The sequence below is a fragment of the Muscardinus avellanarius genome (genome assembly GCF_963383645.1).
Source record: "Muscardinus avellanarius genome assembly, chromosome: 10".
Classification (NCBI taxonomy): Eukaryota; Metazoa; Chordata; class Mammalia; order Rodentia; family Gliridae; genus Muscardinus; species Muscardinus avellanarius.
Genome location: NC_137796.1, coordinates 107,195,348 through 107,222,291, shown reverse-complemented (window position 1 = coordinate 107,222,291; position 26,944 = coordinate 107,195,348). Strand labels below are relative to the sequence as shown.

Genomic DNA, 26,944 nt, shown 5'->3' with positions numbered 1-26,944 from the left:
ATGAAACCACTTTTTCACATGCTATGCTAGGCTCAGCTACTAAGAACTGGGTAGCATTTAGAATTGATTGAATAATCCTATAACTTATTATTTTCTGTTGGAGGTTTAATATCACTTCATTTTCCTCTGAAACGCTTTGGAAGGATACAGCCAGATTTAGCTACTCTCTAATGTGCTTAAGAAACATTTAGTTTGACTTTGGCTCAGTATATCTGTAGGTACTGGTTAAATTTCAGGTGAGTTAGCCACCAGCAAGATAGATGTATTTGCTAGCGTCAGGAGTGTTCTTGCTTATGAGGGAGAGACAGGCCATGAAGTTCAGCCCCTTCAATAAAATGAGTTCTCCAGTGACATGAGCAGCTGTTGAGGCTCCAAGCAGGCAGATGAGCATCATCAGAGGTAGAAAGATGTAAGCAGGGTGGGAAAGATGGCTATATATTTCCCAGGGATGGTCAGGAGAGATGCAGGTGCAAAAGTCACTGGAAAAGTGGGGAGGGGGAGGCTGAGGCATATCCAGAACATTAGCACCAGGTTCCCTTGTATAAATCTGAGTTCCCTACACCAGAAAAAAGAGGACCTGATTCTTTATATAAAATGAAAATTGGTGCATTTACCCCCTCGAGGGTGCCGCAGCACCTTTATATAAAATATAAAAGGGGATATTTACAGGAATGGCAAAAGGGAAGATATCACCTAAAAAATACCCAAGACTAAAATGGAAAGATAACTGGGATACCGCAAGGTCAGAATGTATGATTCATAAGACAATTTCAGAATAAGCGAGTCCTGCTGGTGTGGCAGTTTACCTGAAGTTTCCCGTCACATGGCCTGTTGATCATTTCTACCCATCACAGAGATTTTTTTCTCCAAGAAACAAGTGCCTTCTCTCAGCTTTGGCCCTCTGTCATGGTGTACCCTAGGAAGGAATGTCTCTTGGTAGAGAGGCATCTGAGCACCCTCTGCATGGCCCCTCTTTTTATATTCTTCATCTTTAAGGGTTTTACATCAGTGTCTCACTCAGCGTGACACTCTTCCAGCCGAGTCTAGAATGTTCTTCTTTACTTCTCTTTGTCAAGATCAAAATAAGAATATTCCTAATCTTTTCAGGAACTGATAGAGGCTCTTCCCTTCAGATATAATTCTTACTGGGAATCAAGTAAAAAGAAATAGTCACAGCACTTGCTTTCAATGCTGTCTGAAGCCTGGGCTCAGAAACATACTTGCCATGGAAAAGGCCAGGCAAGCATTTCTCTGGTTATGATGCAGCTTCTAGGTGGGGATTTTTATAGCCTGCTAAACTGTCACTTCTGGTCTGGGTGAAAGGTAGAATTTTCCAATGAAATGTATAGGGAAACCTGCTTGATCTTTCAAGGCCTGTTACTAAAAAATTGCTCTTGAGAACCAACCCCCTTTGGCACATCTCAACTAGTCATCTCAGTGACTTGTACTGAGAATAGACCGGAATTTTCCTTTGCGGTTTATGCACTTTCCTTAGGTTTCCAAATACGACTCTGTCTCTGCCTTCATCTCTCCCTGGTATACATAATCTTGACTTGAGGCCAGCAGGTTCCCCTCAGGTTTAGGGTGAAACATGAGAATGAGATTCTTTAGGACGATGCCGGACTGGCGTGCCAAGTGTTCAGGACTGTTTCAATAGCCAGCAACTGCTGGTCCCACAGTCAGAAGGGCGGCCACCTATTCTTCCTTCCATAGACCAGGGCTGGACATTTTCCTTTCTTTTCTGTTTAGAAAATATAAATCCAGAATCTTCATTTCCCTTATTGCTTCCTAAATATCTGGCCGGGCTACTAATACCAGAGAGTTAAGTTTGCCGGCAAGGGAGAGAATGTTGATAAGTAACACTTGGATATGTGACCTTCACCACACCTCTGCCTCTGATGCACAAACGCACCCTTTTCACAGATTACTCATCAAAGCCAGTAATAAGAAACTCTGCTTATTACCAAGAGTCAAAACCTTCTCTTGTTGTTACATAATGAAATGAGAGGACATGGAAACGCAGTTGCCGGGCCATGCAGGCAGCATTCCAGGCAAACAGATGCTTGGGCTTCACTCTGAGATGCTGAAAGCAGGGCCCAGGAATCTAAATGTCTAACATGGCAGCCTGTTGTCTTCTGATGCAACTATATTCGGGATTCACTGGCCAAGAGAGGGGGAGGGTTAAATTAGGCAAAACCTATCAATTTGAATATCTTTCCTTTGAAGCGCTAGGAGTTGTTTTGTTGTTGTTGTTGTTGTTGTTGTTGTTGTTTTTCTTTTTTGATATTGGAGGATTGAACTCAGGAATATTTTATCTCTGAGCTACAACCTCAGACTTTTTTATTTTTTTATTTCAAAGCAGGGTCTTATTAAATTGCTGAAGCTATTCACAAACCCATGATCCTCCTATCTTAGCCTCCCAAGCACTGGGGATACAGGTATTCATCATCACTCCTGGCTTAGTTTCTTTCTTTCTTTCTTTCTTTCTTTCTTTCTTTCTTTCTTTCTTTCTTTCAAAACTGTTTAGTTAGGAATCATTTTCTAATAATCAGTTTGGGACCTCTTTTTTTGAAACACATCATCTTCTATTAATTAAAAATTTCAGGCTTCTCCTAATTATAGACCATCACTCTGGCACACGGTAATTCCAAACAATCTCCCTAAGTTAAAAAAAAAAACTTAATTTTTCTTTTCATATAGAATATTGACAAATAGTTGTCTACCCTTACTTAACATTCACAGCTTCTGTCTTGAGTGGCTGAGCCCATGCCTATGAAAAAGTGGTCTCTGAGCCAGCCCATCGGGGTTACCCATCTCTAAACATCCTTAGATTTAGAGGTCGTGAGAGGGATAGACCATGGATTAGAACCTAACATCAGCGGGCTGTAACTATCTACCTATTTGTAATTACACCACATTTTATTAGGAAAACCATGTGTCCTGCCATCTCAACTGAGCACTTAAAGCAAATATTGACTTAACCTTTACGTGAGGTTTACCCAGAGCAAATAGAACTCCCCATCGAATGTGTTATTCCATTCACTTCACTAAGAAGCAGGGAAGATCTGGGCAAATTTACACAGGGACTGTTCAAAAGGTTGGTGTATATATTTCTGAACAAGAACGTGCAAATGTGTTTGGGGTTTAAAAAATAATGTGTCATATTTTCTGTACTCCTCTTAGGAACTGAGTGGAGACAAAAGATGGATTTTTGACAATATGAAGTTTTAGTGGGGTTGGTTTTTATGGAGGATGAAATGTGAAAAGCAAATGTACCCAGGGCGAAGCAAAGGCTCTATTCGTTCTGTAGGAGCAGAAGAGGACGTACTTAGCGTGTTATTATAAATTGTATTTGGTCCACGAAGCCTCTTCATTTGACTATCTATTGATATGACAAATAAATATGAGAGTAGTGTTTTTGACATTTACAATATGCATATCCATTTTCCTTTTGAGTAAGCAAAGTAGCATCAAATTCTGTCAAATTTAAAAGCATGTGTTCTTCGGGGTGGGTAGGCGGGGAACATGTCAATATAAAGCATTCCTTAAATTGTTTGCATTATTTACAAACAGAAGTTTATTTCTATTCATTTCATGTGATTTATTTTTATTTATTAGATCAAAGAGTTTAAAGTTTATTACGAAAAAGGTCTTTCCTTTTTTTTTTTTAGGCTTTTAAGTTTTATTTGGGAGAAGTAGAGGTTGTAGAATTGACCAATTTGAATAACCCTAAAACTGCATGAAGAAGAGATGTTCTTAAAACCACACGGCATGACTCTGTAGGCAATGGTAGAAGATTTTGGCATTCATTGTTGAATTTCGTGCACACGTTTTATTTCATTTGACTCTTAATTTGCATGTCAAGAAAGTGGTTCCCTTTTTTTTTCTTTCCTCGTTATTTCATTTTCTTCTCTGTGAAGACACCGTACATTTATTTTGATCTCATTCTATTTTTTGTTAGATTTCTTTTCCTCCGTAGTGACGTTTAGAAAGGTATCTTCCGGTATATCCTCCTTTGAGTTCTTCAGGGTTTACAGCTAACGGGTGACAGAAAAGGAAACGAAAGAAAAAAAAAAATTAAAAAGTATCTTGTTCACATTTCCGTCGCTGAATTATCGCGCATCGTAGGACTCTTATAATTTCTCTAATTTGCATGTTACAGAACTGAAGCCAGGACAAGAAGTAGGAATTAAAGCGAGAGAACGTTACAAAGTGGTCGTTGACTGAATTAATAATATGCATGTTATTCTCCCTTCTCCGTCCTGCATGCAGGGATTTGGTTTCGTAACTTTCGAAAATAGTGCCGATGCGGACAGGGCGAGGGAGAAATTACACGGCACCGTGGTAGAGGGCCGTAAAATCGAGGTGCATGTCCAAAATATTTTCCTTTTCATCTTTTTTATCAATGTCTGCTTCACGCCCATTCGTTGTGCAGGTGGCTCATTGGTGTCTTGTATGTGACCCTGCTCCCCCCTCATTGTTTCTATATATATAGACCTATATATATATATATATATACTTATATATAAAAAGGAAAACTGGCCTTACTTTTTTTAAATTTATTTTTATTTTATTACGTTATTCTTACTATTGCTGGAAGGTGGATGACAAAAAGTGAGACAAAAAAGCAAGGTTGATCTGATTGTTTTTTTTTTTTACTTTAGTTTTTATTTTCCATGTTTTAGAGGCAATGGGTGCAGTAGGTTCCAAAGAGAGTATTACAAACCAAAAAGACAGGGCAGTTGCTTTTTCTTTTCACTTCAGGGTTGAAGAGGGATCCGCAGTGGTTGACAAATGAAGCCTGGTCATGAAAGCAGCTGAGTTCAAAAGATTTATTTAAATATATATATATATATATATATATAATAAAATGAGAGGCCTTTATTGGAAACCTTTAATTCCCCCCCCTTAAAGGAACTAATCTGAATGTTTACATTCTTTGTATTACAAAGCAAATAACAAAACAGGATTTCCTGCTCCTTACTCGGCCTCTATCCCCTGAAAACATGAATCTCCTAATTTTATTGTCCTAAATCTGCTATTTGTACCACTGGGATCCCCCTCAACATAGCCACAGGGTCATATCTGTTAAAACTAAAAAAAAAAAAAAAAAAAAATACCAGTTAACAATGCTGTAGTCTTTGGAGTAAGATGTCGCATATTTTGCCTTTTATTTTCCCCCCCCTCGACGGTAACGCTTAGACCCCTCACCAAACTCTCAGTAACCATGGTAACTGTATACAAACCCATGCTGGCGATGGCGGTGACTGGTAAGTGGCGAAGTCCATCTGCCGTTTTAAGTATCTCCTGCTGATTATCTCTCTATACATATATATCTACCACGTGAATTTTTTTGACTTGTCGTATTAAGTTTTCTCGATGCTCTATTTTTTTGGAATTTGGTACGCCTGTAATTGAGTGTACGTTCTAAGCTAGCCTGGGAGGCTCTGACTGGATTGAGTTATGACCGGTGCACATCTTACTCAGATCGTTAACTCCATACTGTGTTACACAATGCACCCTCTCTTTTATCCTTTCGTTAGCTGTGACTTTCAAGCTTGAATGATCTGTTAATTCTTGCGATGTACAAGGCTCTTGTTCCAAGTGTTGAATGCTAGATGTTGCTTTCTGATGCCCCTTCCCCTCTACAGTGTTGCACACGGCTTAAAGTTGTCTGTCCTTTTTTTTGACATTTATATTCCCTGTACCTTGTCTCTCCCCTCCTCTCTTCCACTGCATGTGTCTTCATATGAACTTTATTTTCTGTTGAAAAAAAATCTATTTATCGTGTCTGTGTTACCATGGAGTACACGCATGCCTTTGTATTTTCAATTATGCAGTATCTTTTAATTTGCTTTTACTGTCTCTTTATTAAACTTTTAAATGAGATGACGTTGCTTTATTGAAATGATTTGTAAGTTAAAATGGTGATGAAGTAAATGTAATTATAAAGATGTATGATTTTGTTATGCACCTACTGCCTTTTCTAAATTAAATGCATTTTAGTTTTTAGTTTTGTTTTTTTTTTCTTCTGTTTTTAATAAGTAATCACAGTCATATGCATGCAACTAATTGAATTACGGGCTGGCCCTGGAACACACGCTCATTGGAATTTTCTATGTGCATAGGTAAATAACGCCACCGCACGTGTAATGACAAACAAAAAGACCGTCAATCCCTATACAAACGGTGAGTAGAGCCCAGCCCCTTACAAAAACATTCCCTCTACCTTGCGTCTATTAAACCCTCTAACCAGGGACTCTGTTTCAACAAGCCTGTCTGCCTCAGCCTGCCACTGTGCCGGAGCCCCCGAACTGTAGCAACCAACCCCAGAATCAATAGAATCATTTCCACAAGGAAGGCAAATTGAGTGTGCATGCCCCTCTTTCTACCTCTCCAGAGTGGCTTCCGCTCAGGTGAGAAGCATACTCCTTATTTGGGTGGTTTGCTGTTACGACTAGTAAATCGAGGGCAGAATGGAGGTTCTGTAGGTTTGCTTTGGTACCCTCATCTCTTTGGTGAGCATGACATATGCCCGGAACAGTGGCCACCTTTTTCTTGGTTCTGTCTTTGAGTTGTCTCCGGAGTTGCTGGGCTCTTGGAAGGACTGGGGGGCTGTCTCCTAAGTGAGGTCCAGAAAAAGAGCCCAAGTTGTGAGCTCGTTCTGTCTTCTTGTCTAGGGCCAGGTAAGGATGTGGCTCTGTATTGAAAACTCCAGCAGGACAGTGAGTTTCTGCCCTGACCAAGAAAACTTCTCAAAATCTCTCATAAAAAGAATTCACACATAATTGAAGCATTATTTCAAACATTTTAACATGTTGATTCTTTAATGGTTTTTAAAATAAATATCTCTTTATAGATACTGTGAAATATGCTGTTATTCTAATCACATACTTAATTGCACCAGGAATTAAAAAGAAAGTATTTCAGTATGTGTATTTAGGATATTATTTATTGGTGGGGTTTTTTTGTGTGTGGTCCTAGGAATGGAACCCAAGGACATTCTACCTCTGAGCTATACCCCCAGACCTATCTTTTTTATTCTTGATTTTGAAACAAGGTCCCATTAAGTTGCAGAGGGCCTCAGTAAGTAGCTGAGGCTGTCTGCAAACCTGTGATCCTCCCGTCTCAGCCTCCCAAGTACTGGGATTACAAGTATGCACCACCACACCGGGCTATTTAGAATATTATTAAAATGAGCAGAATAAAGATAATGAGCAGTACTAGGATACGCAAGAACTATAAATAATAGAAAAATATGTATATAGTATGATTTCATCTATTTCCATGAAAATGCTAGTGTTGCTTTGAATTGTGATACTAAAATTATTTTTTCTTGACTTAATAAGGTTTTATAAATAATATGTTTTATAATCAAAAGGGAAACTACACAGAGTATCTGTTTTCAAACTTTCAGTCATACAGGCAACATGGAAGCACAGTCTTATTTAAATAAAGACTGAAAAAGAACCTAAGGACAGAGCTAGTCAAATCTATTTTGATGCTGAGCGTGGTGGCGCACGCTTGTCATCCCAGCATTTAAGAAGCTAAGACAGGAGGATTGCACAGGTTCGAAGCCAGCCTCAGCTACTTAGGCTCTGAGCAACTTAGTGAGACCCTGTTTCCAAATAAATTATAAAAAATAGGGCTGGGGGTGTAGCCTGTAGGTAGAAAGCCCCTGGGTTCCATCCCCCCCAGTACCACAGACACAAAGGGCAGAACTGCAGACTGTTGGCTACACTCCCAGACTTATTTTATATTTTTGAAACAGGGTCTCTTACGCCAGCGCGGCTGGCTTCGAACCTGCGCGATCCTCCTGTCTCCGCCTCCCAAGCGCGGGGATTACGAGCGTGCGCCACCACGCCCGGCACCTGTTGTCTATAGTTTTACTTTTCATTCTTATGCATGATATACAGAAGGAATATATTTACGGGCATTCACATAGTTTTGTGTACACATGATACTGTGTACCCACTTTTGACATAACTGATGGCAAGATGTACATTGCTTTTCATGTGTAATTTGTTTTGATAAGCCAATATGGAATTATCTCAATGTCAACACATACAGATCCAGAGTAGCTCCTTTTAGGAATCACATTACAGTCCATCAACGGTATGTTATAATCATCACATCAGAGCTGACCAGTGTTTCACTGTTGGCGCATTTGTGCTATGCTGTTGTAAACAATAGTCGTAGCTGTTAATAGTTTGGTTTTACTTTGTCTTTCTGCCAATGGCTGGCAGTGTGCAAAAGCGGCTTGTTCTTAATGTAAGGAGTAGCAACGCCAAACAGGTAGATGCCTCCCTATCCTCAGGCTCTGAGCTGAAAGGCCAGGAGACTGCCTAGTTGTGCTGACCACTTTCTCCTGCTCCAGCAATCGGAGACATGCCTTTAAATGGCCCTGACAATTTCTGCAGACCTTGAATGCCCATCCCTGTAATGAGATGAACCACCCCTGACTTACCTGTCACGAGGCCTTTCTGGATGGGCAAAAATAATGGCTCTTCGGCCAGCCAGAGTTATCTTGTGATGACATCAACCTGACTGCTGTGCATTTTCTGGAGTTATGAAGCAGGATCCGTGTGTGTACGTGCATGAACACACACACAGGGAATCACAGATGTTAGGTGTAGGTTTTTTCCTCTTTTTAGAGACTTAAGAAAGAATAAAACTGGATAAAAACATCCAAGATGACAGAGAAAAGTGCTTGTATGTGCTGAGTGGGGAAACAAAAAAGAAGTCATACATGACTTCCTAAGTCAGATGTTTACATATTGATTTCAGAAGAGGAATTGGTCACTGACATATGCAGGGACTGAAGACCAGACCTGTAGAATTTGGGGGACCCAAATCAAAGCCCATTTGTCACTAGCCAACATTTTTGGTACACTGTGTATATTCTATATGACACATTTTAATGGTGCTGGACCGAAACGAAAGCCTCTGAAGAGGAAGTCATTGTCTTTATTTCAGAGATGTAAAAATCAAGGCTAGACGAGAGGAAATAATTAATAAAGCCTTTTCTAATCATTGTCAAGTGCTAATGCTGCAAATAAAATTTCTTGAAAATTGCTATATAATTGCTATATAATATATATAATATATATATGGCGTTGTTATAAAATTGCTATATATATATACATATATATATATATGGCGTTGCGTGTGTTCATTGGTTAGCCTATCCTGCATTTGCAAAATAGGTTCAGAGCTGGGTTTGAAGCAGTTTCCTGGACTTTGAGGAATCACAGATGTTAGGTGTGATTCTTTCGTTTTCTTAGAGATTTGGGGTAGGATGAAAACTAGATAAAAACATCCAAGATGACAGAGAGAATAGACTTTTGCCCACTCTCAACTCTGCCAGTTTCTGGCTGTTGAATTGTAAGCAAACTTACTAAGTTTCCTTAAACCGATTTTCTCATGTCGGGACCCACCTCATAGGTATTTACGATCATTCTAGAAGATAAAGCACTCCAAATTCTACTAGATATACACAGTGCCCAATTTTTCTTAGTATTATTTATTTATTTATTTTTCTCTGTTTAGTGAGTCAAATTCCTGAAAGGCTCAAGGATCAAATATCCAGATGCTAATCAGAGCTGAGCAAGTAAACAAGGAGAGGCTGAGGAACTCAGTCTTCATTTCCCTTCTCTATTTTAAACTTGGTAAAGTGAAATATTTCTCTAGTAGAGGACCCAAGGGAATGGGATAGTAATAAAAGGTGGCCTATAATAGGGTGCTGTGGCAACAGGAGCTAAGTAGGAAGTTAAATGCAATAGCCCCTGGTCACCTCTGAGAAAGCTGTCCATGGTTTCCCTGACTTTCGAGAGAACCAGAGATGGTGTGTTGTGCATAAAATCTAAGTGTTGATCATAAACACATATTGCTAAAAATAGACCAGTGGGTGAGTCAACACAAACACATCTGTAAATGAGGTGCAGCTGCCTTCCCTGTGTCGTTGATTCTCCTTCCTTTGGGTATTTTGGCACTGCCTTCTGTATCTCTCTCTTCAGCTGCTAGGTCTCTGTCCTCCCCAGTTCATGTCTTTAGATAGCACCTGCATGCACGCATTATTTTAAATCCCCGCAGTGAGTTTAAGGGTACTTTCTAGAACACATTTCTTTGCTATTCAACCTAGCCAATTCCTGGAAAAGGCACATTTTTTTCTGCGTCTTTTGACTTCCACCGCAGCCACAGTCAGCACTGGGGAGTCTGGAGCCAGCCTTTTCTAAAAGAGACTGGCAGACAACCTTGGACAAGCTAATTTTGGGAGGGGAGTGCTGATTTGGTTGCAGCCTCTACAACCCCAGCCTCATGAGGGTCTCTGAACCCCTCTTGGGTCTGCTACTGAGCTAGACCCTACGTGACTGGGCTCTGCTCCCCTGCTCTGTTGCAGAGGGACCCTGGGAGGCTGAAGGTAGTGGGTTTTATCAGCTATTCTCCTTTGGTTGTAAGCCTCATTGTTCAGTTTAATGTCCTTGATCAAAATCTCCAAATTAGCAAGGCCTGGGGACGTACCCAAACTGCCTAAGAAATTTAAAATGGGATCATTTTGTCCATCTTTCTGCCAGCGCAGACTCATAATCTCCAGCAGGGTTATCCCAAGGGTCTCTTCCAGGTACTAGCAGAAGCCACAGAAACTATGGGTTCATTTGCATGCAATTTGCATGCATTTACATAGCCTGCAGAGAGGTCTGTGTGAGCAGAGGTGATTTTCTAGGGCTGGAATCTCATTGCCTTAGCTAGAAGACAGTCATCTCGAATAGAGTCCTTCTTCATTAGAGGAATAGCAGCTATCAGGAAGTAGGTCACTGAAGGTTAGGGGGAGACAGAATCCTAGACAGAAGGCAAAGAGTTCATTAGAGGAAGCTCCCTGTTCCTTTTACTCGCTTAGAGTAAAACCAAGTGAATATTTATGTAGCACCTAATTCTTTTTTTTTTTTTTTTTTCCTTTGCGGCTCTGGGGATGGAACCCAGGGGCATTCAAACTCCGAGCTACACCCTTTGTCCTGTTTTTTATTTATATTTTTTTATTTTGAAACAGGGTCTCACTAAGTTGCAGAGGGCCTCATAAGTAGCGGAGGCTGTCAGTGAACTGTGTGATCCTCCTGTCTCAGCCTCCCGAATGCTGGGATTACAAGCGTGCGCCACCACACCCGGCTCCCGGAGCACCTAATTCTTGCCAAACCCAGTTTTAGGTGCTGAGGACTCATGGCAGACAGTGGTCCTGCCCACTCTTACTCTTCATTTTAATGAGATTATAGAAATAGAGCTAAGGAAAAGAAATTAAGAACAAGCACAGAAAGAAAGAAGATAAGTACAGGAAACACTAACGCTATGCAGAAACTATAAATGTGTGTTGATTGAAAGAGTTAACTCTATGAGAAGACAGGAACGTCGCTTTATGTATGCTTTGGAAAGAAACCAGAGATCTGAATAGCACCAGGACAGCTCTGAGCAGAACTGGGAGAGTTCCCCAAGCAGATGGGAAAAAAAACCCTGGATCTAGAAGGATCTTGGATATTTGTTTTTTTTTTTTTCAGATGAGAGAGTATAGCTCAGATAGAAGGGAACCGTGGTACCAAATAAATGGTTAAATTGTGTGGGCTTCTAGACCAAGGCAAGGAACCTGTGTTCATCCTAAAGTCAGAAGGAAGCTACTGGTTCCTGAGCAGCAGAATGGCATTTTGACTTAGTACTCACAAATAATTTTGGTCACTGTGACTAGAATGAATAGGAAGGACGGAGGGGTAAGGTAGATAGTAATAGAGCATTTTTGCTTCGGGTCTTGTCAAGAAAAGGGAAGGAGTGTCCCCAGCCTGGGTTGGTGGCAGGGAAGAAGGAGAGAACATTCTCTAGTTTAACAGAGAAGGCTTTTTAATGGATTGCATGTGGGACAAGAATCATGGAACAATTTGTTTCGAGCAGCCAGGTAGATGGAAATACCATTGGCCAAAGAGGAAGAGGGAGGAAGCTCTTTCCGAGGTGAAGGAGGGGAGAAGCTGGGTCTTGCTGCTGTCCTGGGGTAAGGACAGCCTTGGTTAGGAGAAAGGATGGGGATGAGAAGAAGTGTGACATCTGTGCTGATGTTCCCTCGATGACCCAAGAAGTGCCCTTTTCTTGGACAGTCTAGATTCCTAGTGGACTTCTTGGAGAGGGGGCCTTTCTAATTACCTTCTCAACCAATACTTGCAGATGTGAGATGGCATGGATTTCTTAGTGAGGGAGAATGCCACTTAATTGCGATGATTTTTATGTTGACTAACAATTTTCCGTGAGCAGACCAAATGGATGGATGGATGGATGGATGGATGGATGGATGGGCAAGCAGCACAAATTAAATGGAGAGAAATAGGTGGACAGACAGTAGTTGGCAGGTAGATGTATGAACATATAGATATTTAGATACGTACATGGATTTCTTGGCCCAAAGGCATGAGAAAGATAATGGTAGATGAGAGAGAAACCCAATTTAAGAAACTTGATTTCTAAGCCATTTTTGTGATCTCTGAGAAATTTGTTTCTTTAAGACAATCAAATTTGGCATAATTTATGATCTTTGAGAGTAGCATCAAAATTAATAGTGTATCCCAGATTTGTATACAAACAGAAGCATTTGAGGAAGTTAATATGAATGTATGCAAGAAACTAGACCTAGTTGATGGGTTTGAATAAGACCCCATCTCGACTGCCATGAAAGGTAGAGGCCTAAGCAGGTAGGAGATGGGAGGGGAGGAAAGAAGATGAGGAATAATAACTTAGTAATTTAAGTAGTTAATTAATATGTTTCCAAGTAGATTTAGTTCAAGATGTTCATGAAGGACTAGAGAACTGAGAACATTAAAGATGCCTTCAGCTTTTACCTAACCTACTTGGCTGTATCTTTTTCTTAGACTCCAAATAACTTGAAATGTGTACAATATTTCCATGTCCCCAGAGTAGGGCATTTTTACTTTTAGGAACCAGTGAAATTTCAGCTGGTGCAATTGAAATCTTTTTTTTTTTTTTTTTTTACATTCATAAAACACTTATTTTGAACTGAGGTAATTTTATTTTTTATATCAAAATAGAAAAAATTTTAAGGTAAGATTGATTAGTGTAAGAGAAGAAAGTATCAGTATGTAACATTAGAAGCCATGGGGCAGTAGCATCAAAATGTCATGTTTCTTTCTGTAATTCTAAAAGAGAGCCCAGGAGTTCCAATTAAAATGTCTCCCAGGTGATTCATTGAGGACACTTTGAAAATATCCCTCTTCTAAACTCATCCAGGGAAATGTAAACAACCTAGCTTAGTCAAGTTACAACTGAATGTTCTTAGAGGCAACACGTTCTTAGAAAGTTCTAGAAAGTTCTGGATCTGTCAAGAGAAAGTTCTGGATATGACAACAGACAGATCCCAGGGCCTGTCTGTTGATCTCCTGAGCCTCTTTCCTCCTTACTGGATCTCAGGGTGCCTCTCACCTGTTTGCAGAGGCATCTTACTTAGATCAGGAGGGAAGTCACACTTCTCCCTTTGGGACAAGTCCCCAGAATTCGCCTTTGTTGCCGGAAATGTCTTTCTTCAAACCAGAAGTTCACTGTCACCTTTGCTCCGAGATGTTTACAAAAGGAACTTTGGAGTTTGGCCTTCTTCCCAAGGACACAGGAGCAAGACGATGCCTGGCAAGGAGTTCTACAATAAATATCCTCATGAAGATGTCCCTTTGGGAATAAGGGATAATCAGGAACCCCAAATATGGTCAATCTGTGTAGCATGTTCTACTTGCTAATATGTGAATATTCTTGTATGCTCTTTTCTTGAGAGAAAAAAAAATTCTAAAGGGCCAGGATTCATTTTAAAAGACCCTTTCCATCCAGTTACAGGATTCTGTTAATCTCGTAGACGGGTTATTTGAAAGTCACCTTAGATATCATGCATTGATTAAGAATTTTTACGGTTCCTGAGTACATTAAAATGTATTCCGCGGTAATCTCTAAGGGATAAAATGCCATTTCTTTTGGTATTCATAAGGCACTTTGGAATTCCTTCCTGTCTCCTGGTCACAATTAGGAATGATAATTGTTAGAGGATGTTGAGGCAGAGAATTCTGTTTATGTGAGTTTTAAATTTTTTATGGTTGTAATACACATAGACGTGTGATGGATTACCTAGCTGTGACATAGGAAAAAAGACAAAAATTGAAGTTATTATACTGCCTCTAAAAAGTATTGATATCGTAGAAAATTAATCACATCATTTTTAAAAGGTTCACCTGTAGCCGGTCACGACTTTCCATTCCATTAACTTACATTGGCAGAAAATCAAAAAAAGGGGCATAAATCAATTTTCCTACATATAGTTTCCAAAGAATTTAATACATGCTCAAACTATCTATTCTTTAATTTTAATAATACAAATATATATGTATATACTTATCTATATCATCTATATCTATATATCTATATGTATACACATATAGAGATAGAGAGAGAGAGATCAAACATTGTGGCACGCACTTGTAATCCCAGTACTTGGGAGACCGAGACAAGAGGATCGCAGGTTCGTGGCCAGCCTCAGCTACTTAGGCTGTCGGCAATGTTGTAAAACCTTGTTTTAAGATAAAGAATAAAAAATAGGGCTGTAGGTATAGCTCAGAAGTAAAATCCCCCTGGATTTCATCCCTAGTACCACAAATAAAAAAATACAAAATGATTGCAATCTGTTTGGATTTTAGTTACTATGCAAAAGTATGTTACTGAATTGAATCTGACAAAAACATTTCTGTCTGTTTTAAGGCTGGAAATTGAATCCAGTTGTGGGTGCGGTCTACAGTCCCGAATTCTATGCAGGTAAGAGTTTCTCTCTGCACGCTCTGTCTTTCCTAAATGTGCTTTGCCTGCTGATAAACAGAGGGTTTTGTCCAAGGATCTGAACCACGTGAATCCCTGTCCTGACAAGTTCTGAATGGTTTCTTTGGGCAAAGCCAAGAGTATTGAAACCCCTTTAAAAATGAAAAAGGGGCTCATATAAGTTACATTGAGGAAAAACATGAAACCTGATTCTGTGACATTTCACATTGGCTTTACCCTGAAAAAAGCATTGAGACTTTGTTCAATTCCCCATTGATCAGGTGGAGAGCGGCCCAGGGCCATTTTATCTCACTGTGCTTGACTGGGTCTTTTAGCAACATGGTTTCATTTAGGTGTTGCATATTCTTTTTCTTGGCAAAGCCAAGAGTTGGCTCAATTATCCCAATCATATGGCAATGTGTTGGCCTATTTAAGAGAAGGCCTATTTAGAAGACTAGAAAATAATCCTTTATTCACGAATCAATTTCCCTTAGCAATTCTACTTCTCTAATTTGCCCTCAAAGATAGGTCTTTCTCCTCGCCCCTTCCCTATCTTAGAACCCACTACCTCTTTCATGGGAAGCTGCACTTTCTGAGAAAATGCAGTTACCAGATTTGGGGAGGGGATAACCCAGAAGCAACGGTGGCCCAGATTCCCCATCCTCATGTGCTGTGCTCGGCCTGTCCCCACTGCTTGGCGTCTTCTTGCTTGGTGTCAAGGCTGCTCTGAATAGCTAGAGCCATAGGAATAAATTTGCCCTATAGATGTACAAGAAAAGTCTTTCATTGTGACTTTTGAACAAGGTGAGAAACAATCAGTTGATCTAGAACCACTCTTAGTGGTCTCTTGACAGTGAGTCGGACCCTCACCTTGTTTCTCTGGGGATGCTTGATTTCTGTCTCTCTCTTCTACCAAGCCTCAATCCTAGAAGATGAGAACCCAGCACAGAAATCTTAGCTTTTCCAACACACACACACACACGCACGCACACACACACACAAATTGGATAAAAAAATTAAGACTAGGTAAAGCTGGGAAGGCTCAGCCTGATGATAGCTGAAGTCTAGATTTTAGACAAGCGATGTTTGCAAATATTGTTTGCATGTGAGTTTTTCTGGGAGCCTGGATTACATCCAGGGAGTTTACCCCTGCACAGCTGTGGCCACGTTGATCCTTGTGGGGGTGGGGAGAGCTTAACCACAAGGCTTTCTGTAGCTATACTGTGGACTCTGCCGCCTCAGAGGACACGCAGTGAAGGAGGGACCATGGAAATTGCACCCTAACAGCCCCATCGCCAACCCTTGGTACCTTGCTTGCCAGCAGTGTGACTCTGGGCAAGTTACCTCACCTTTCTGTGCCTCAGTTTCTTCACTTAAATGGGATAATGATACCAATAAGCTCATAGGTGTTTATGAGAATTAAAAGATTAACATATGAAGGTTGTTTGCTTCCTAGCAGTGTAGAAACATTTGGTAAATAAAAACAAACAAGTTAATATTCCCCTTCTTTGCCAGGAGAGGGAAATTAGCCAAGAGCTGATTCGGCTAAATTCTGAGCATGCTATTAGCATAAGAGACTCTTCAAAATTCATGAGAGGACGAGCTCCTTGGATCCAGCATGTTCATCTAGAGAGAGTTCGTTTCTGGGAGCAGGACATGGCAGTCTGTCCAGGAGCATGCAGAATTCAGTAGGCATTGCTGAATACATCTTGTCCAAGGCTGCAGAGATAACAAAGCCTGCAAAGGGTCAACAAGAAGAGCCAAAGACAGCTCTAACATACTTGCAGGACTGCCCGGGGCAGGCAGCAACTGCACCCAGGAAGTGGTGGGTTCTCTGTCCCTGTGTGTGCATGAATATATGCACCCTGTGTGTACATTCTCACCCTCCCCCCCAAAAAAAATGATGGTGATGAGAAACCAGAGCAAGAAGTCTTGCTGTGGGGAGGTTGGCATAGGTGTGAGAATCATGATAGAGGAAGCTACGCATTTTTGGTCTATTGCAATGCAGTTGCTGGCCATGCTGGGCTCTGTTAACCAGACAAAAATATTAATTATCTCCGTTACTTGGGATTTCGGTGAGACCCACGTGTATGTCGCTGGGTGTTTGAGAGGAGAGTAAGATGGGGCTGTATTCAGGTTGACTTATACAAGCAAGAATGCGTTGATGTTCAATTCATTTAGAGCAGATATTCATGCTAGCTCAGGGCCTAGCCTTGGGTGAGGTCCCTGGGTTCTATAAGTCATAAAGGCTGGTATTTACTCAAGACCTGGTATCGGCCAGGCACCATTTTAAGTACTTTGCACAAGTTAACTTACTGGATCTTCATGGAAATGTCTTACTTCATGAAGGTAGTAAGATATGAAATGTCGGCATCACTGGTCTCCAATTTTGCAGCTGTTTCAGAAGGAGGCTACGTTTCAAAGTCAGGATGATTGGGTTATCCTGGAGCCTGAGTTCTTTACAACCAAGTTATTTCTTTACTAACAGTCATAATTTCTATTGCCTGCGTCCTGTGATCATACTACTTCTCTGTGTCCAAGATGAAACAGTGATTCTGGCTGATTCCAGACATCAGCGCCATCTTTGGGGTGTTCATGAGCTGTCAGGAGATGCTTTAAGGAGTTTAAGTTAGTGGAGATTATTTCGATGAGCTGCTACAGTAAATTTCATTCTAAAAACAGAAGAGCTTGGGAAAGAAAGTATTGGTAGTAAAAACCTAAGCATTTGGGTTTTCTGCTGCTAATATCTGGATTATCCTTGGCAAACAGGTCTCCAGTCTCATCTATACATTTGCCTACGTAGATAGACAGAGTTCAGGATGTTCAGAAACGTGAAGAAATGCCTCTGTAATTTCAACCTGCTAGAGCCATTCCACCCCATATTTGAAGACCCATGAACACTGAGAACCCAAATAGCTTAAATCTAATGTATCCTGGCACCTATCTATAGAATACATATAAGCAAAAATACAAGAGTAAAATGTATGCACTTCCATATGCAGGTATAATTATTAGTGTCATCCCTGGCTATGAATTTTCAGAGCATTTACCCTACCCTTCCTCCATTATAAAAGTAGCCTGACTTTTTCTTGCAATTTCAAAGGTGCTTCAGAGCTACAAGGAAGACTTTCCCATTGATTAGCTTTAGATTTTGAGCAGGCCAGACCTGTATCTACCTCAGATAGGAAGCCAGACTTATTAGTCATGTTTGTATCTAAGATGGTGTGTTAATGACAAATTTCATAATATTCCCATCGCATAATTATTGATTTTCTGCAACTTACGCAGAATTAACAACCCAGCCTCCAATTGTCTCTCGGAATGGGACGTGAAAAGTTCGCATATTTCGTAAATTAAAATCGATATTTCCAATCTCTCCTAAAGGTAATTTTCCTAATTTAGTGGACTTTCCCCTAACATTTATTTTCTCTTTTAATTATAAAATGGCAAGGTATCGATTTTCGGGTGTAACCTTTTGATGCCCCGAGTGCATTTTTATTGCTGACGTCGGGTGGGGGAGGGGAAGGCCGTTACACTCCTTAATGAGGACCTTTCATTACTGGCTACACGGTATTAATTTGCTTTGATAAATTATGACATTCACTCTCCCTCGCATACACATTGCAGGGAAAGTCTTTAGAAGGCCGTTACAAAAAGGTCTCCCATTTGGCATGTGTTCCCCTTTATTTTTTCTCTCATCAGATTTACATGAACACTTTAAAATTCTTATTCAGTACCAGTCCTCCAACGCAGAAATATAAAAATCAACATATCTCATGAACATATATAATAAATCTTCCCCAAAGACAGGGGTGGGGGGTGTTTTCCTATAAAGCTAAATAGCATTGATTGCTTTTCCTACCACTAATCATCTTTAGATCCCTGGAGGGTTAGTCTCAAGACAAATGATTGATAAGTCAATTAAGGCCCAGGTGGGTGGTTTGGAGACTGGCCCATGTCTAGGGCCATACCACTGTAGACTTTAAATATAATTGAGGTCATGGAATAGAAGTAGAATACCCAGCTATATACTCCCAGTAGCACGCCTCAAATTTCTTAGTGTAATTAGAAATAGCATTTCCAAGAATCCAGATGAAGAGGCCTCAGTGGGAATCTGTACGTTTTCCCTGTCAGTGTGAGAAGTTCCTTTGTCTCTTATAAAAAGACCAAAAAAAATTTTTTTGTTTTAAAGACGGAGAATGTCTTTTACAGATAGCCCGGATATCTATCCAACAAAACCGTTGATTTAAAGTGCCTTTAATCTTCATAAATAAGTAAAAGAAAATAAAAATAAATAACAGAGGGTTATACAAAGTTGTCGGCATGGTCCTGACAAATGGCAAATTTATATGTTTCTCAATTGCCGGTAAGATGCGCGCCATAGCGCTCCCCCACACTGTAGATCATCTCGGCCCACTCATTTCTGTGATTAAATATTCCATCAGCGGGGCTACTAGGCAGCAAGGCTTAACAAGATTCATAAGATGCACCACTTGAACACACATAACTCACTTCCATCGTTGGAGAGTACCCACCTGCGGAGGAAAATTGGAATTGAGTCAGATGACTCCCTGAGATGTGATAAGTAAGAAAAGGAAGAGATCTCCTAACGAGATGCGTAGCTAAGAGATGGTTAGGTCCGAGACGTAAGAAGTGTCCATTCATTGCCCAAAGGAGAGAGAGGTGGGAAAAATCAATGCAAGTACCTTGAGGATGAGCCGGGCGTGGGGGTGCACGCTTGTCATCCCAGTACTTGGGAGGCTGAGACAGGCGGATTGTGGTTCATGGACAGCCTCAGCTGCTTAGGCCCTCTGCAACTCAGTGAGACCCTGTTTCAAAGTAAAGAATAAACATTAGGGCTAGGGGTATAGCTCAGAAAATGCTCCTAGGTTCTATTCCCAGTAAACACACACACACACACACACACACACACACACACACACACACACACACTTAAAAAAAACCTTGGTGATGACAAGAAGTAATAGTATAAATGACATTATTATTATTAGCAGATTTTGGGGGGGTGGAGACACCAAATAAATAGATGCACCCTCTAAAAATAAAATTATCTAGTGTTGCTGATATGGAGGCACATGCCTATAATCCCAGTACTTGAGAGGCTGAGACAGGAGGATCACAGGTTCATGGTCAGTCTCAGCAACTTAGTGAGACTCTGGTTCAAAATTTAAAAAATAATAAAAATAAGGCTGAAGGTATAACTCAGTGGTAGAATGCTTCTGGGTTTGATCCCCAGTAGTGAAAACAAAACAGAAACAAAAACCTCTAGTTTCAAAAGGGGAAAGAAAGAAAAGAGAGGTACTAAAATAAAGCCATGCCTGACCGCAAAGTCCCATTCTAAAGGTGAAAGATGGTCAGGCCTTGAAAGAAGCTCATCCTGGGGTTAAGGGGAGGATCAGGTACCATAGGAGATTTTCACAGCCCATAAAGTAAAATGCAACTATAACGGATTAGTGTGGTCACCTGGACTGATGATGTCCATGTCAGTAAGAAGTTGGCCAGGGACCATAGGACTCAGTACCAGGTTAGGTGATGGGATGGAGGATTGCAATCTCAATATAAAGTTTAAAAATGAAGAGGTTGGCTAGAGCACTTTGTGATTGCTTATCTCCAAAGGGCAGCTGTGTTTGACCTTGGATTAAAAGCTATTGGTTTTCTCTGGGCTCTTGGTCATCATGAACTGTGATTCATCTCAGAACTGGGTCATAGAAGGTGGACAGAGGCTTCCGTCCTCAGCATCCCCGAGACTTTCAGGGCACAAAAAGACTGTTAATGCTATTCCCATTTTGCTGTATCCAACACAGTTCAGAGGGTAGCCTTTAGTCATGCTTTGGGTAAGCCTTTTTCTGGTTCCTCTCCTGTAATTTGACTATAACAGAATCCAAAAAAAAAAAAAAAAAAATGTAGGGTTGTCCAGAACTCCTGATAACTGTGGTCCTGGATCCAAGTCTGTTTTATTCTATCTGGATGTCAGACTGGGTCCAGGGTAATTTGGCCGCAATCCTAGGTACAAAGCGTGCTATTTGGGATGCCACCTGAGCTTCCTGCAAAAGCACTGGGTGGACTTGAAGGGAACTTGCTCCCAGTCACGCCCTTCAAAACAGCAAATCTCCAGGCTCCCCTCTTCCTGATCCTTCATCCCCACCTGGAGGCCCAGGCTAGCGTGATGCTGAGTCTTCCTCCTAAGGAGCCCTTTCTTCTACACTGTGACCTTTGACTCTGTGATGTTCTGTATAATTTACACATCTGCCAAATTCAAATGCAGTGCACTCCAGTGAACTGGAACCGGAGAGTCCAGATTTAAGTCCCCGAGCAAAGGATTTTCAGCCGGGGAAACGTTCCACTTCAGAGAGTTTATCTTGTACATCTGTTTACCTTCGCCTCCCCTTTCGGTTGCAATTCACTCTGCTTCTCCTCTCTCCTCCCCCCATCTGTCTTATCAGATTTTCTTCCCGTCCCTGCCCACATTTGGCCTTAATTTTTATCTGTGTCTTTCCATGTGACCCACGGAGGGAATGCAGCTCCTCTTTGATGAGCCTGTGGGGCCTTTTGATCTTCAGATAGGATCAGTGCTTGCTCATATGCTAAACACTGTATTTCCTAAATGAAAGCATTTTCTTTCTCCTGTATGGGAAGTCTGTCAAGGAGTGCAAGGAGCTTTACCTCTATGGTAGTAGAGAGGAGGAAGATGAGGTTCACATATCTGGCTCTGGATATTCCCTCGGGAAAGTTTTAGGCTACTGCAGTCAATACCCCGAGAAACTCCAGCCATCAGAGCAAGGACAAGCCATCCCTGGGCACCCACATCTCCCCAGGTACTCGTGGTAATGCTTCCCCATTCCCTTCCTTAGAGAAATCATGAATCCAAGGCTTTATGGAGAGTTTGCCTCATTCTCTAAGTCATGGAATGAGGAGGCAAATCATCTGGTTACTATATATACAGGCCTTTTTTTTCCAGTTCTAAAGCCCATCTTTTTTAAAATTTTAACCACCATGTGCTACAGCTCCTTTTGTAGGAACAGACAAGCACATGTCCTACACTTTTGAGTGCCTTCGGTTCATTAGGTCACAGAAAATAACGATTAATAAAATATATTTGCATTTAGTGTTACTGACGCACGCCACACTCCACGTGGAAAGCCTCGCATACATGTATGTAGATTAGAACTTTGCAGGGTAAGTGGCATTATCTTCATTTTGTACGTAGATTAGAAAATCAGTAAATTAGATGAGTGGCCCAAGGTGGCCCCGGGGAACCCTGGGAAGAAAAATGGCAATTTCCAGAGACTTGTTTTTTCTAAGAAAACGTTAAGAGCGCTGAATTGCTTTGGGGTGTGTGGTACTGGGGATTGAATCCAGGGGCTTCCTACCTCTGAGATAGACTCCCAGTCTTATTTTATTTTTTAGTTTGAAACAAAGTATCTCCGAGTTCCTGAGACCCTCCATAAATGCTGAGCTATCCTCCAACTTATGACCCTCCTATCTCAGCCTTCCGAGTACTGGGGTTATAGGTGTGTACCTCCACAGCCTGCTAGGGACACTGAAATGCAAATTCCATATAATTATTGGGTACTGCAAGATACTCTCTATTTTTATGACCTTGAAAAAAATTGTGAAAACTATTCTTAGTTCGTGGGATGTACAAAAACACTGGCCTTACTTTATGCTGGCTTGGAGAGGCCATATTCAATCAACGTAAGGACAGTTTAAGCACTGGGAGTTTGTCTTTTCTTTCTTTTCCTTTCCCCTTCCTTCCTTCCTTCCTTCCTTCCTTCCTTCCTTCCTTCCTTCCTTCCTTCTTGTCTTCCTGTCTTTCTTTCTTCCTTTCTTTTTCTTTTTTGGTAGAATTGTATTGTTTAGCAGTTACATCTCACTTCATGAACCCCTAACTTTAACTGATGTCACTCGGTTGTGTGATGCTCATCAGAGATGGACCAAAGAAGAGAAATGTGTCTACGTTCACACCTGTCATCTGCTTCCATTAATTCACCCTTAACAGAGTTACAGTATTAAAAGCAGGCACTATGCTCAAAATCAAGGTAGCAGAGACAAACCCAAGCCTTTCTTGCAGGTATCAACACAATAGGGAGGACACAAAAAGTAAGGTCAGTGTATAGAAATTAGTATTACCTGCTGGAATATGTGTGCACACCCACACACAATATCAACCTTCTCTGCATTAGGAGGCAAAGGTTATAAAGAGGGCCTTGGAGGGTAGGTAAGAGTTCACCTGGCAGGAAATTTAGGGAAAGATTACTGTAGAAGTGAGTGAAGACTGAAGGATGGCGGAGCCTCCAGGCACTTTTCAACCTTTATCTTTAGAATCCATTGAGAAATGTTTAAAAAAAGGAAGAAGAAAGAAAGAAAGAAAGAAAGAAAGAAAGAAAGAAAGAAAGAAAGAAAGAAAGAAAGAAAGAAAGAAAAAAAAGACAGGTACTTGATCTTTATCTGATACCTACTGATGGGAATTTCTTTTTTTTTTTTTTTTTTTTTTTGGTGGTACTGGGGTTCCTGGAAGCCCTTCTACCTCCGGGCTACACTCCCAGACCTATTTTTACATTTTTATTTGGAAACAGGGTCTCTTAAGCCAGCGCGCGGGGCTGGCTTCGAACCTGCGCGATCCTCCTGTTTCTGCCTCCCAAGCGCGGGGATTACAAGCGTGCGCCACCACGCCCGGCTTGATGGGAATTTCTAAGCCGGGTTTCTTTTTTTTTTTTTTTTTTCCACCTGCTGAGAAATATTGATCTGTTGAGATCAGAGGGTGCCTTCAGCAGAAAGATTGCACAGAATTGAAATACCACCGACAGGAACCTGGGTACCAGGATTCATCCTCCAAGTGGCAGGCAGCCATTGCCAGCTCTGTTAGAATTAATAGCCATCATAAATAAGAATCAACAGCAAGCATGTCTGGTAGCAAGTTAGCACCTATATCTACTTTCAAAATCCAGTCTTGTCCTAAAGGTGGTCTTACTGATACAGGGGCGAAGTCCTGTGAGTTTAAAGAAGTTGGGCCTCACCAACAGCTGCTCAACAGCCCCCAACAGCCTCCCAGACAGAATTTTCCACAACCAATTGGAATCAAACATAATGCAATTATGAAATGTGCTTCCTTGTTTCGTCTAAATTCTGTCCTAGGAGAGTCGCCTGCCAGAGATTTCAAACAGGAGGTGATTTAAATATTCTAAAATGTTTTACCTGGTGTTGTCATTGCCTTATGATTTCCTGAAGAGATTTTTTTCTTCCCATTTTTAATGTTCTTTTCAAAATATATAGTTACTCTTATTTGCACAATGAAGTTGTTGTGTAAATAGAGACAAGTTGGCCAAACACTGCTGATGTTAATTGTACGTGGATACTCATTCTCTAAGGATAAATGAAGCCATTTTACTGTCTTTTGAAAAGGGAACGTGGAGGGACCAACTCACACATGGAGAAATCCTACTTGCATTAACTACCTTGATGTTGGTTAATGCATTTCTAGAACTTTCTGTGGAACTGTTAAAACCCATTACAGTCGAAATATTGGCTTATTAAATTAATAAAGCCAGTGGAAAGTGGAATTCTGTAGCTGCTTTAGCTATTTATACCAAAAGAACCAGCCAGAATTAATTATACTGTATGCACTATTCTAATGAGTTTTTCATTAAACTCTATACCATTATGGAAACTAAACAAAAATTATTCAAAGAATAATGCCAGTGGCTGGTTTTCCTGTTTTTTTTTTTTTCCTTTTGTGAGAGATGAAATTAGTTAATGGATTATATATTTAAATCTCGAGCAAAGGTTAAACCATGTATACTTATCACTGTATTAAAAGATTTATCACTTTAAGACATGAACACACCAATATCATTGATATTTCTCCCCCAAAATATCAATCAATTTGTGTTTCTAGTGTTTGTTTGATGTATATGTAGTGTAGTAAAGACTGAAACCCTATGTTATTATTTCTCTGTCATTTTTGAGGGCAGTTTTCACTGCCAGAAACAATCTATCTGTTTGAAGTCCATAGCAATGTGTGTGTGTGTGTGTGGGGGGTGTATGGGTGTGTGTTTCAAATGCATATTTAAACAATGTTATCCAGTTACTTTTGAAGACGCAGGTGAAGCTTGTTTTCCGCTCATTCCAGGAGCAGGGTCAGATCTGTGAAACTCACCCAGGAAGGCTTAGGGAGGCAACTCAGGCTATCTCTATATTCTGTTCTGCAAAGATATCCATCAGCTTCTGAAACATAGCTCTAGGGTTTCATGCTTGTAATCCCAGTACTTAGAAGGCTGAGATGGGTGGATTGCAGGTTCACAGCCAGCCTCAGCTCTTCAATGAGGCCCTCTGTAGCTTAGTGAGACCTTTTCAAAATAAAGAATAAAAGATAGGGCTGGGGATGTAGCTCAGTGGTAAAATGCCCCTGGGTCCAGTCCCCAGTACCACAATAAATAAATAAATAAATAAATAAATAAATAAATAATCAGAGCTCTGTAATCATATGTGAAATATAAAACGGAGGAAATAGGCAGTATTTATAGACAGGTTTTGAAACTCTTAAAACGTCTTAGAGGCTCTTATTCCAAAGAAGATGAGAGGGAAAGAGGAAGAGGAAGAAGAAGGAGGAAGAGGAAGAGGAAGAAGAAGGAGGAGGAGGAGGAGGGGGAAGAGGAGGAGGAGGAGGAGGAAGGAGAGGAAGGAGAGGAAGGAGAAGAAGGAGAAGAAGAAAGAACTAAAATGTCTTTAGGAGCAGGCTGTGTGATAAGTAGCATACCTACTGAGTCAGGCATTTCCAAATTTGAATGTTTGCAACGAATTCCCAATCTTAAAGTGCTCGCCGTCGGGGAGAGAGCCGGGTGCTGTGTGCTTTGTGTTACTCTCACTCTGAACTACATTATGACCTGAGACTATAATCTACCGATAAACACATTGAAAATATCTGCCATTGACACTAATACGATTAGCATTATGGGAGCGGCCAAACAAAATTCCATGCTGGCTCTCTCTTTGGAAAGAAAAAAAGTAAATCCCCAAAGTGTCATAAGTGTAGAGATTCTCAGGAATACTAATGCCTTGCTACTTCCATTATTCCTGGGATTCCTTTTGATTACTATTTGCTAAATCCTTTCATGTAGTTGACCCAATCCTTACAATAATACATGATAAAATAGATGTTTTTGTCTATTTTACAGATAAAAAATGAGGTTCAGAGATGTTTCAGGCCTTGCCCAAGGTCAGATAACTTAGAGTCACTGAGGCCAAAAAACAAAACTAGGTGCCAGCGTCTTTGACGCCTGTTCTTTCTCAGCTCCGCTGTAGGACCTCAAAAACTTACTATTCCTTTTCTCTGAATTTTCTTCTTCCCTGTCCTCTTTCAATCTTGCAAGTAGGATTTTCTTATCTACAAAAGATTCATTCTGCCCAGAGCCTTCCTGAGTTGGCTTTAAAGCCCTTTGCAGATTCTTAAATGTGAGCCAAAGAGTCCAGCCAACATCTCTAACCCGGAAGAGTCAGATGTCCCAGCAAGAACACAGATCCAGAATATTTAGAGGCAGTTCTATTGAAATGGGGATGGAAGGATTCATCATTTCCGGTTACAGTGCATTTAGTCATCTTAGTATCAGGCATCACCATTGATAAGCCGGGATAGAGCCTGAACTTTGGAGTCATGCAAAGCAGACACACAAGTCAGTATTTTTCTCACATTTTTTTTTCCCTCTGAACCTAATTTCCCCTTCGGTTAAAAAAAAAAAAAAATGTAACAGTGCGTGTAGAACAGACCTGTTTGAAATCCAGTGTCAACATTTTTCTACGTTCTTTTTTTATTACTGGTGCACTATAGTGTCACATCATGATGTAGATCATGTTGACAGTGGCATATTTCACACAGTACTTGGTCCCCTCCCCCTTCCCCTTCCCCATTTCCCTCCTTCCTAATACTGAGTGTCCAGGTTGACAATGTTATGATCACAAGAAATAGGCAACTGAATTGAAAGGACACTTCACAAAAGAAGAGACATGAATGGCCAATAGATACATGAAAAAATGTTCAGCATCATTATCCATCAGAGAGATGCAAATCAAAACCAACCCCAATCAGAGTGTCAAG

General features: G+C 40.7%; 1 protein-coding gene across 20 annotated transcripts in view; it reads left to right on the top strand.

Moving 5' to 3' along the window:
- The window catches only part of RBFOX1 (RNA binding fox-1 homolog 1), a gene marked incomplete at both ends in the record, with an annotated part of 617,808 nt that overhangs the window by 504,099 nt on the left and 86,765 nt on the right, over positions 1 to 26,944 (top strand). For 16 of the 20 annotated variants that reach the window (XM_080704728.1, XM_080704724.1, XM_080704738.1 and 13 more), the window contains 3 exons: positions 4,273 to 4,365; positions 6,129 to 6,189; positions 14,779 to 14,832. In XM_080704728.1, coding sequence (XP_080560854.1) covers positions 4,273 to 4,365; positions 6,129 to 6,189; positions 14,779 to 14,832 — 208 coding nt within the window. The remainder of the gene's footprint in view (positions 1 to 4,272; positions 4,366 to 6,128; positions 6,190 to 14,778; positions 14,833 to 26,944) is intronic. The other 4 variants (XM_080704730.1, XM_080704722.1, XM_080704732.1 and 1 more) reach the window with 2 other exon arrangements.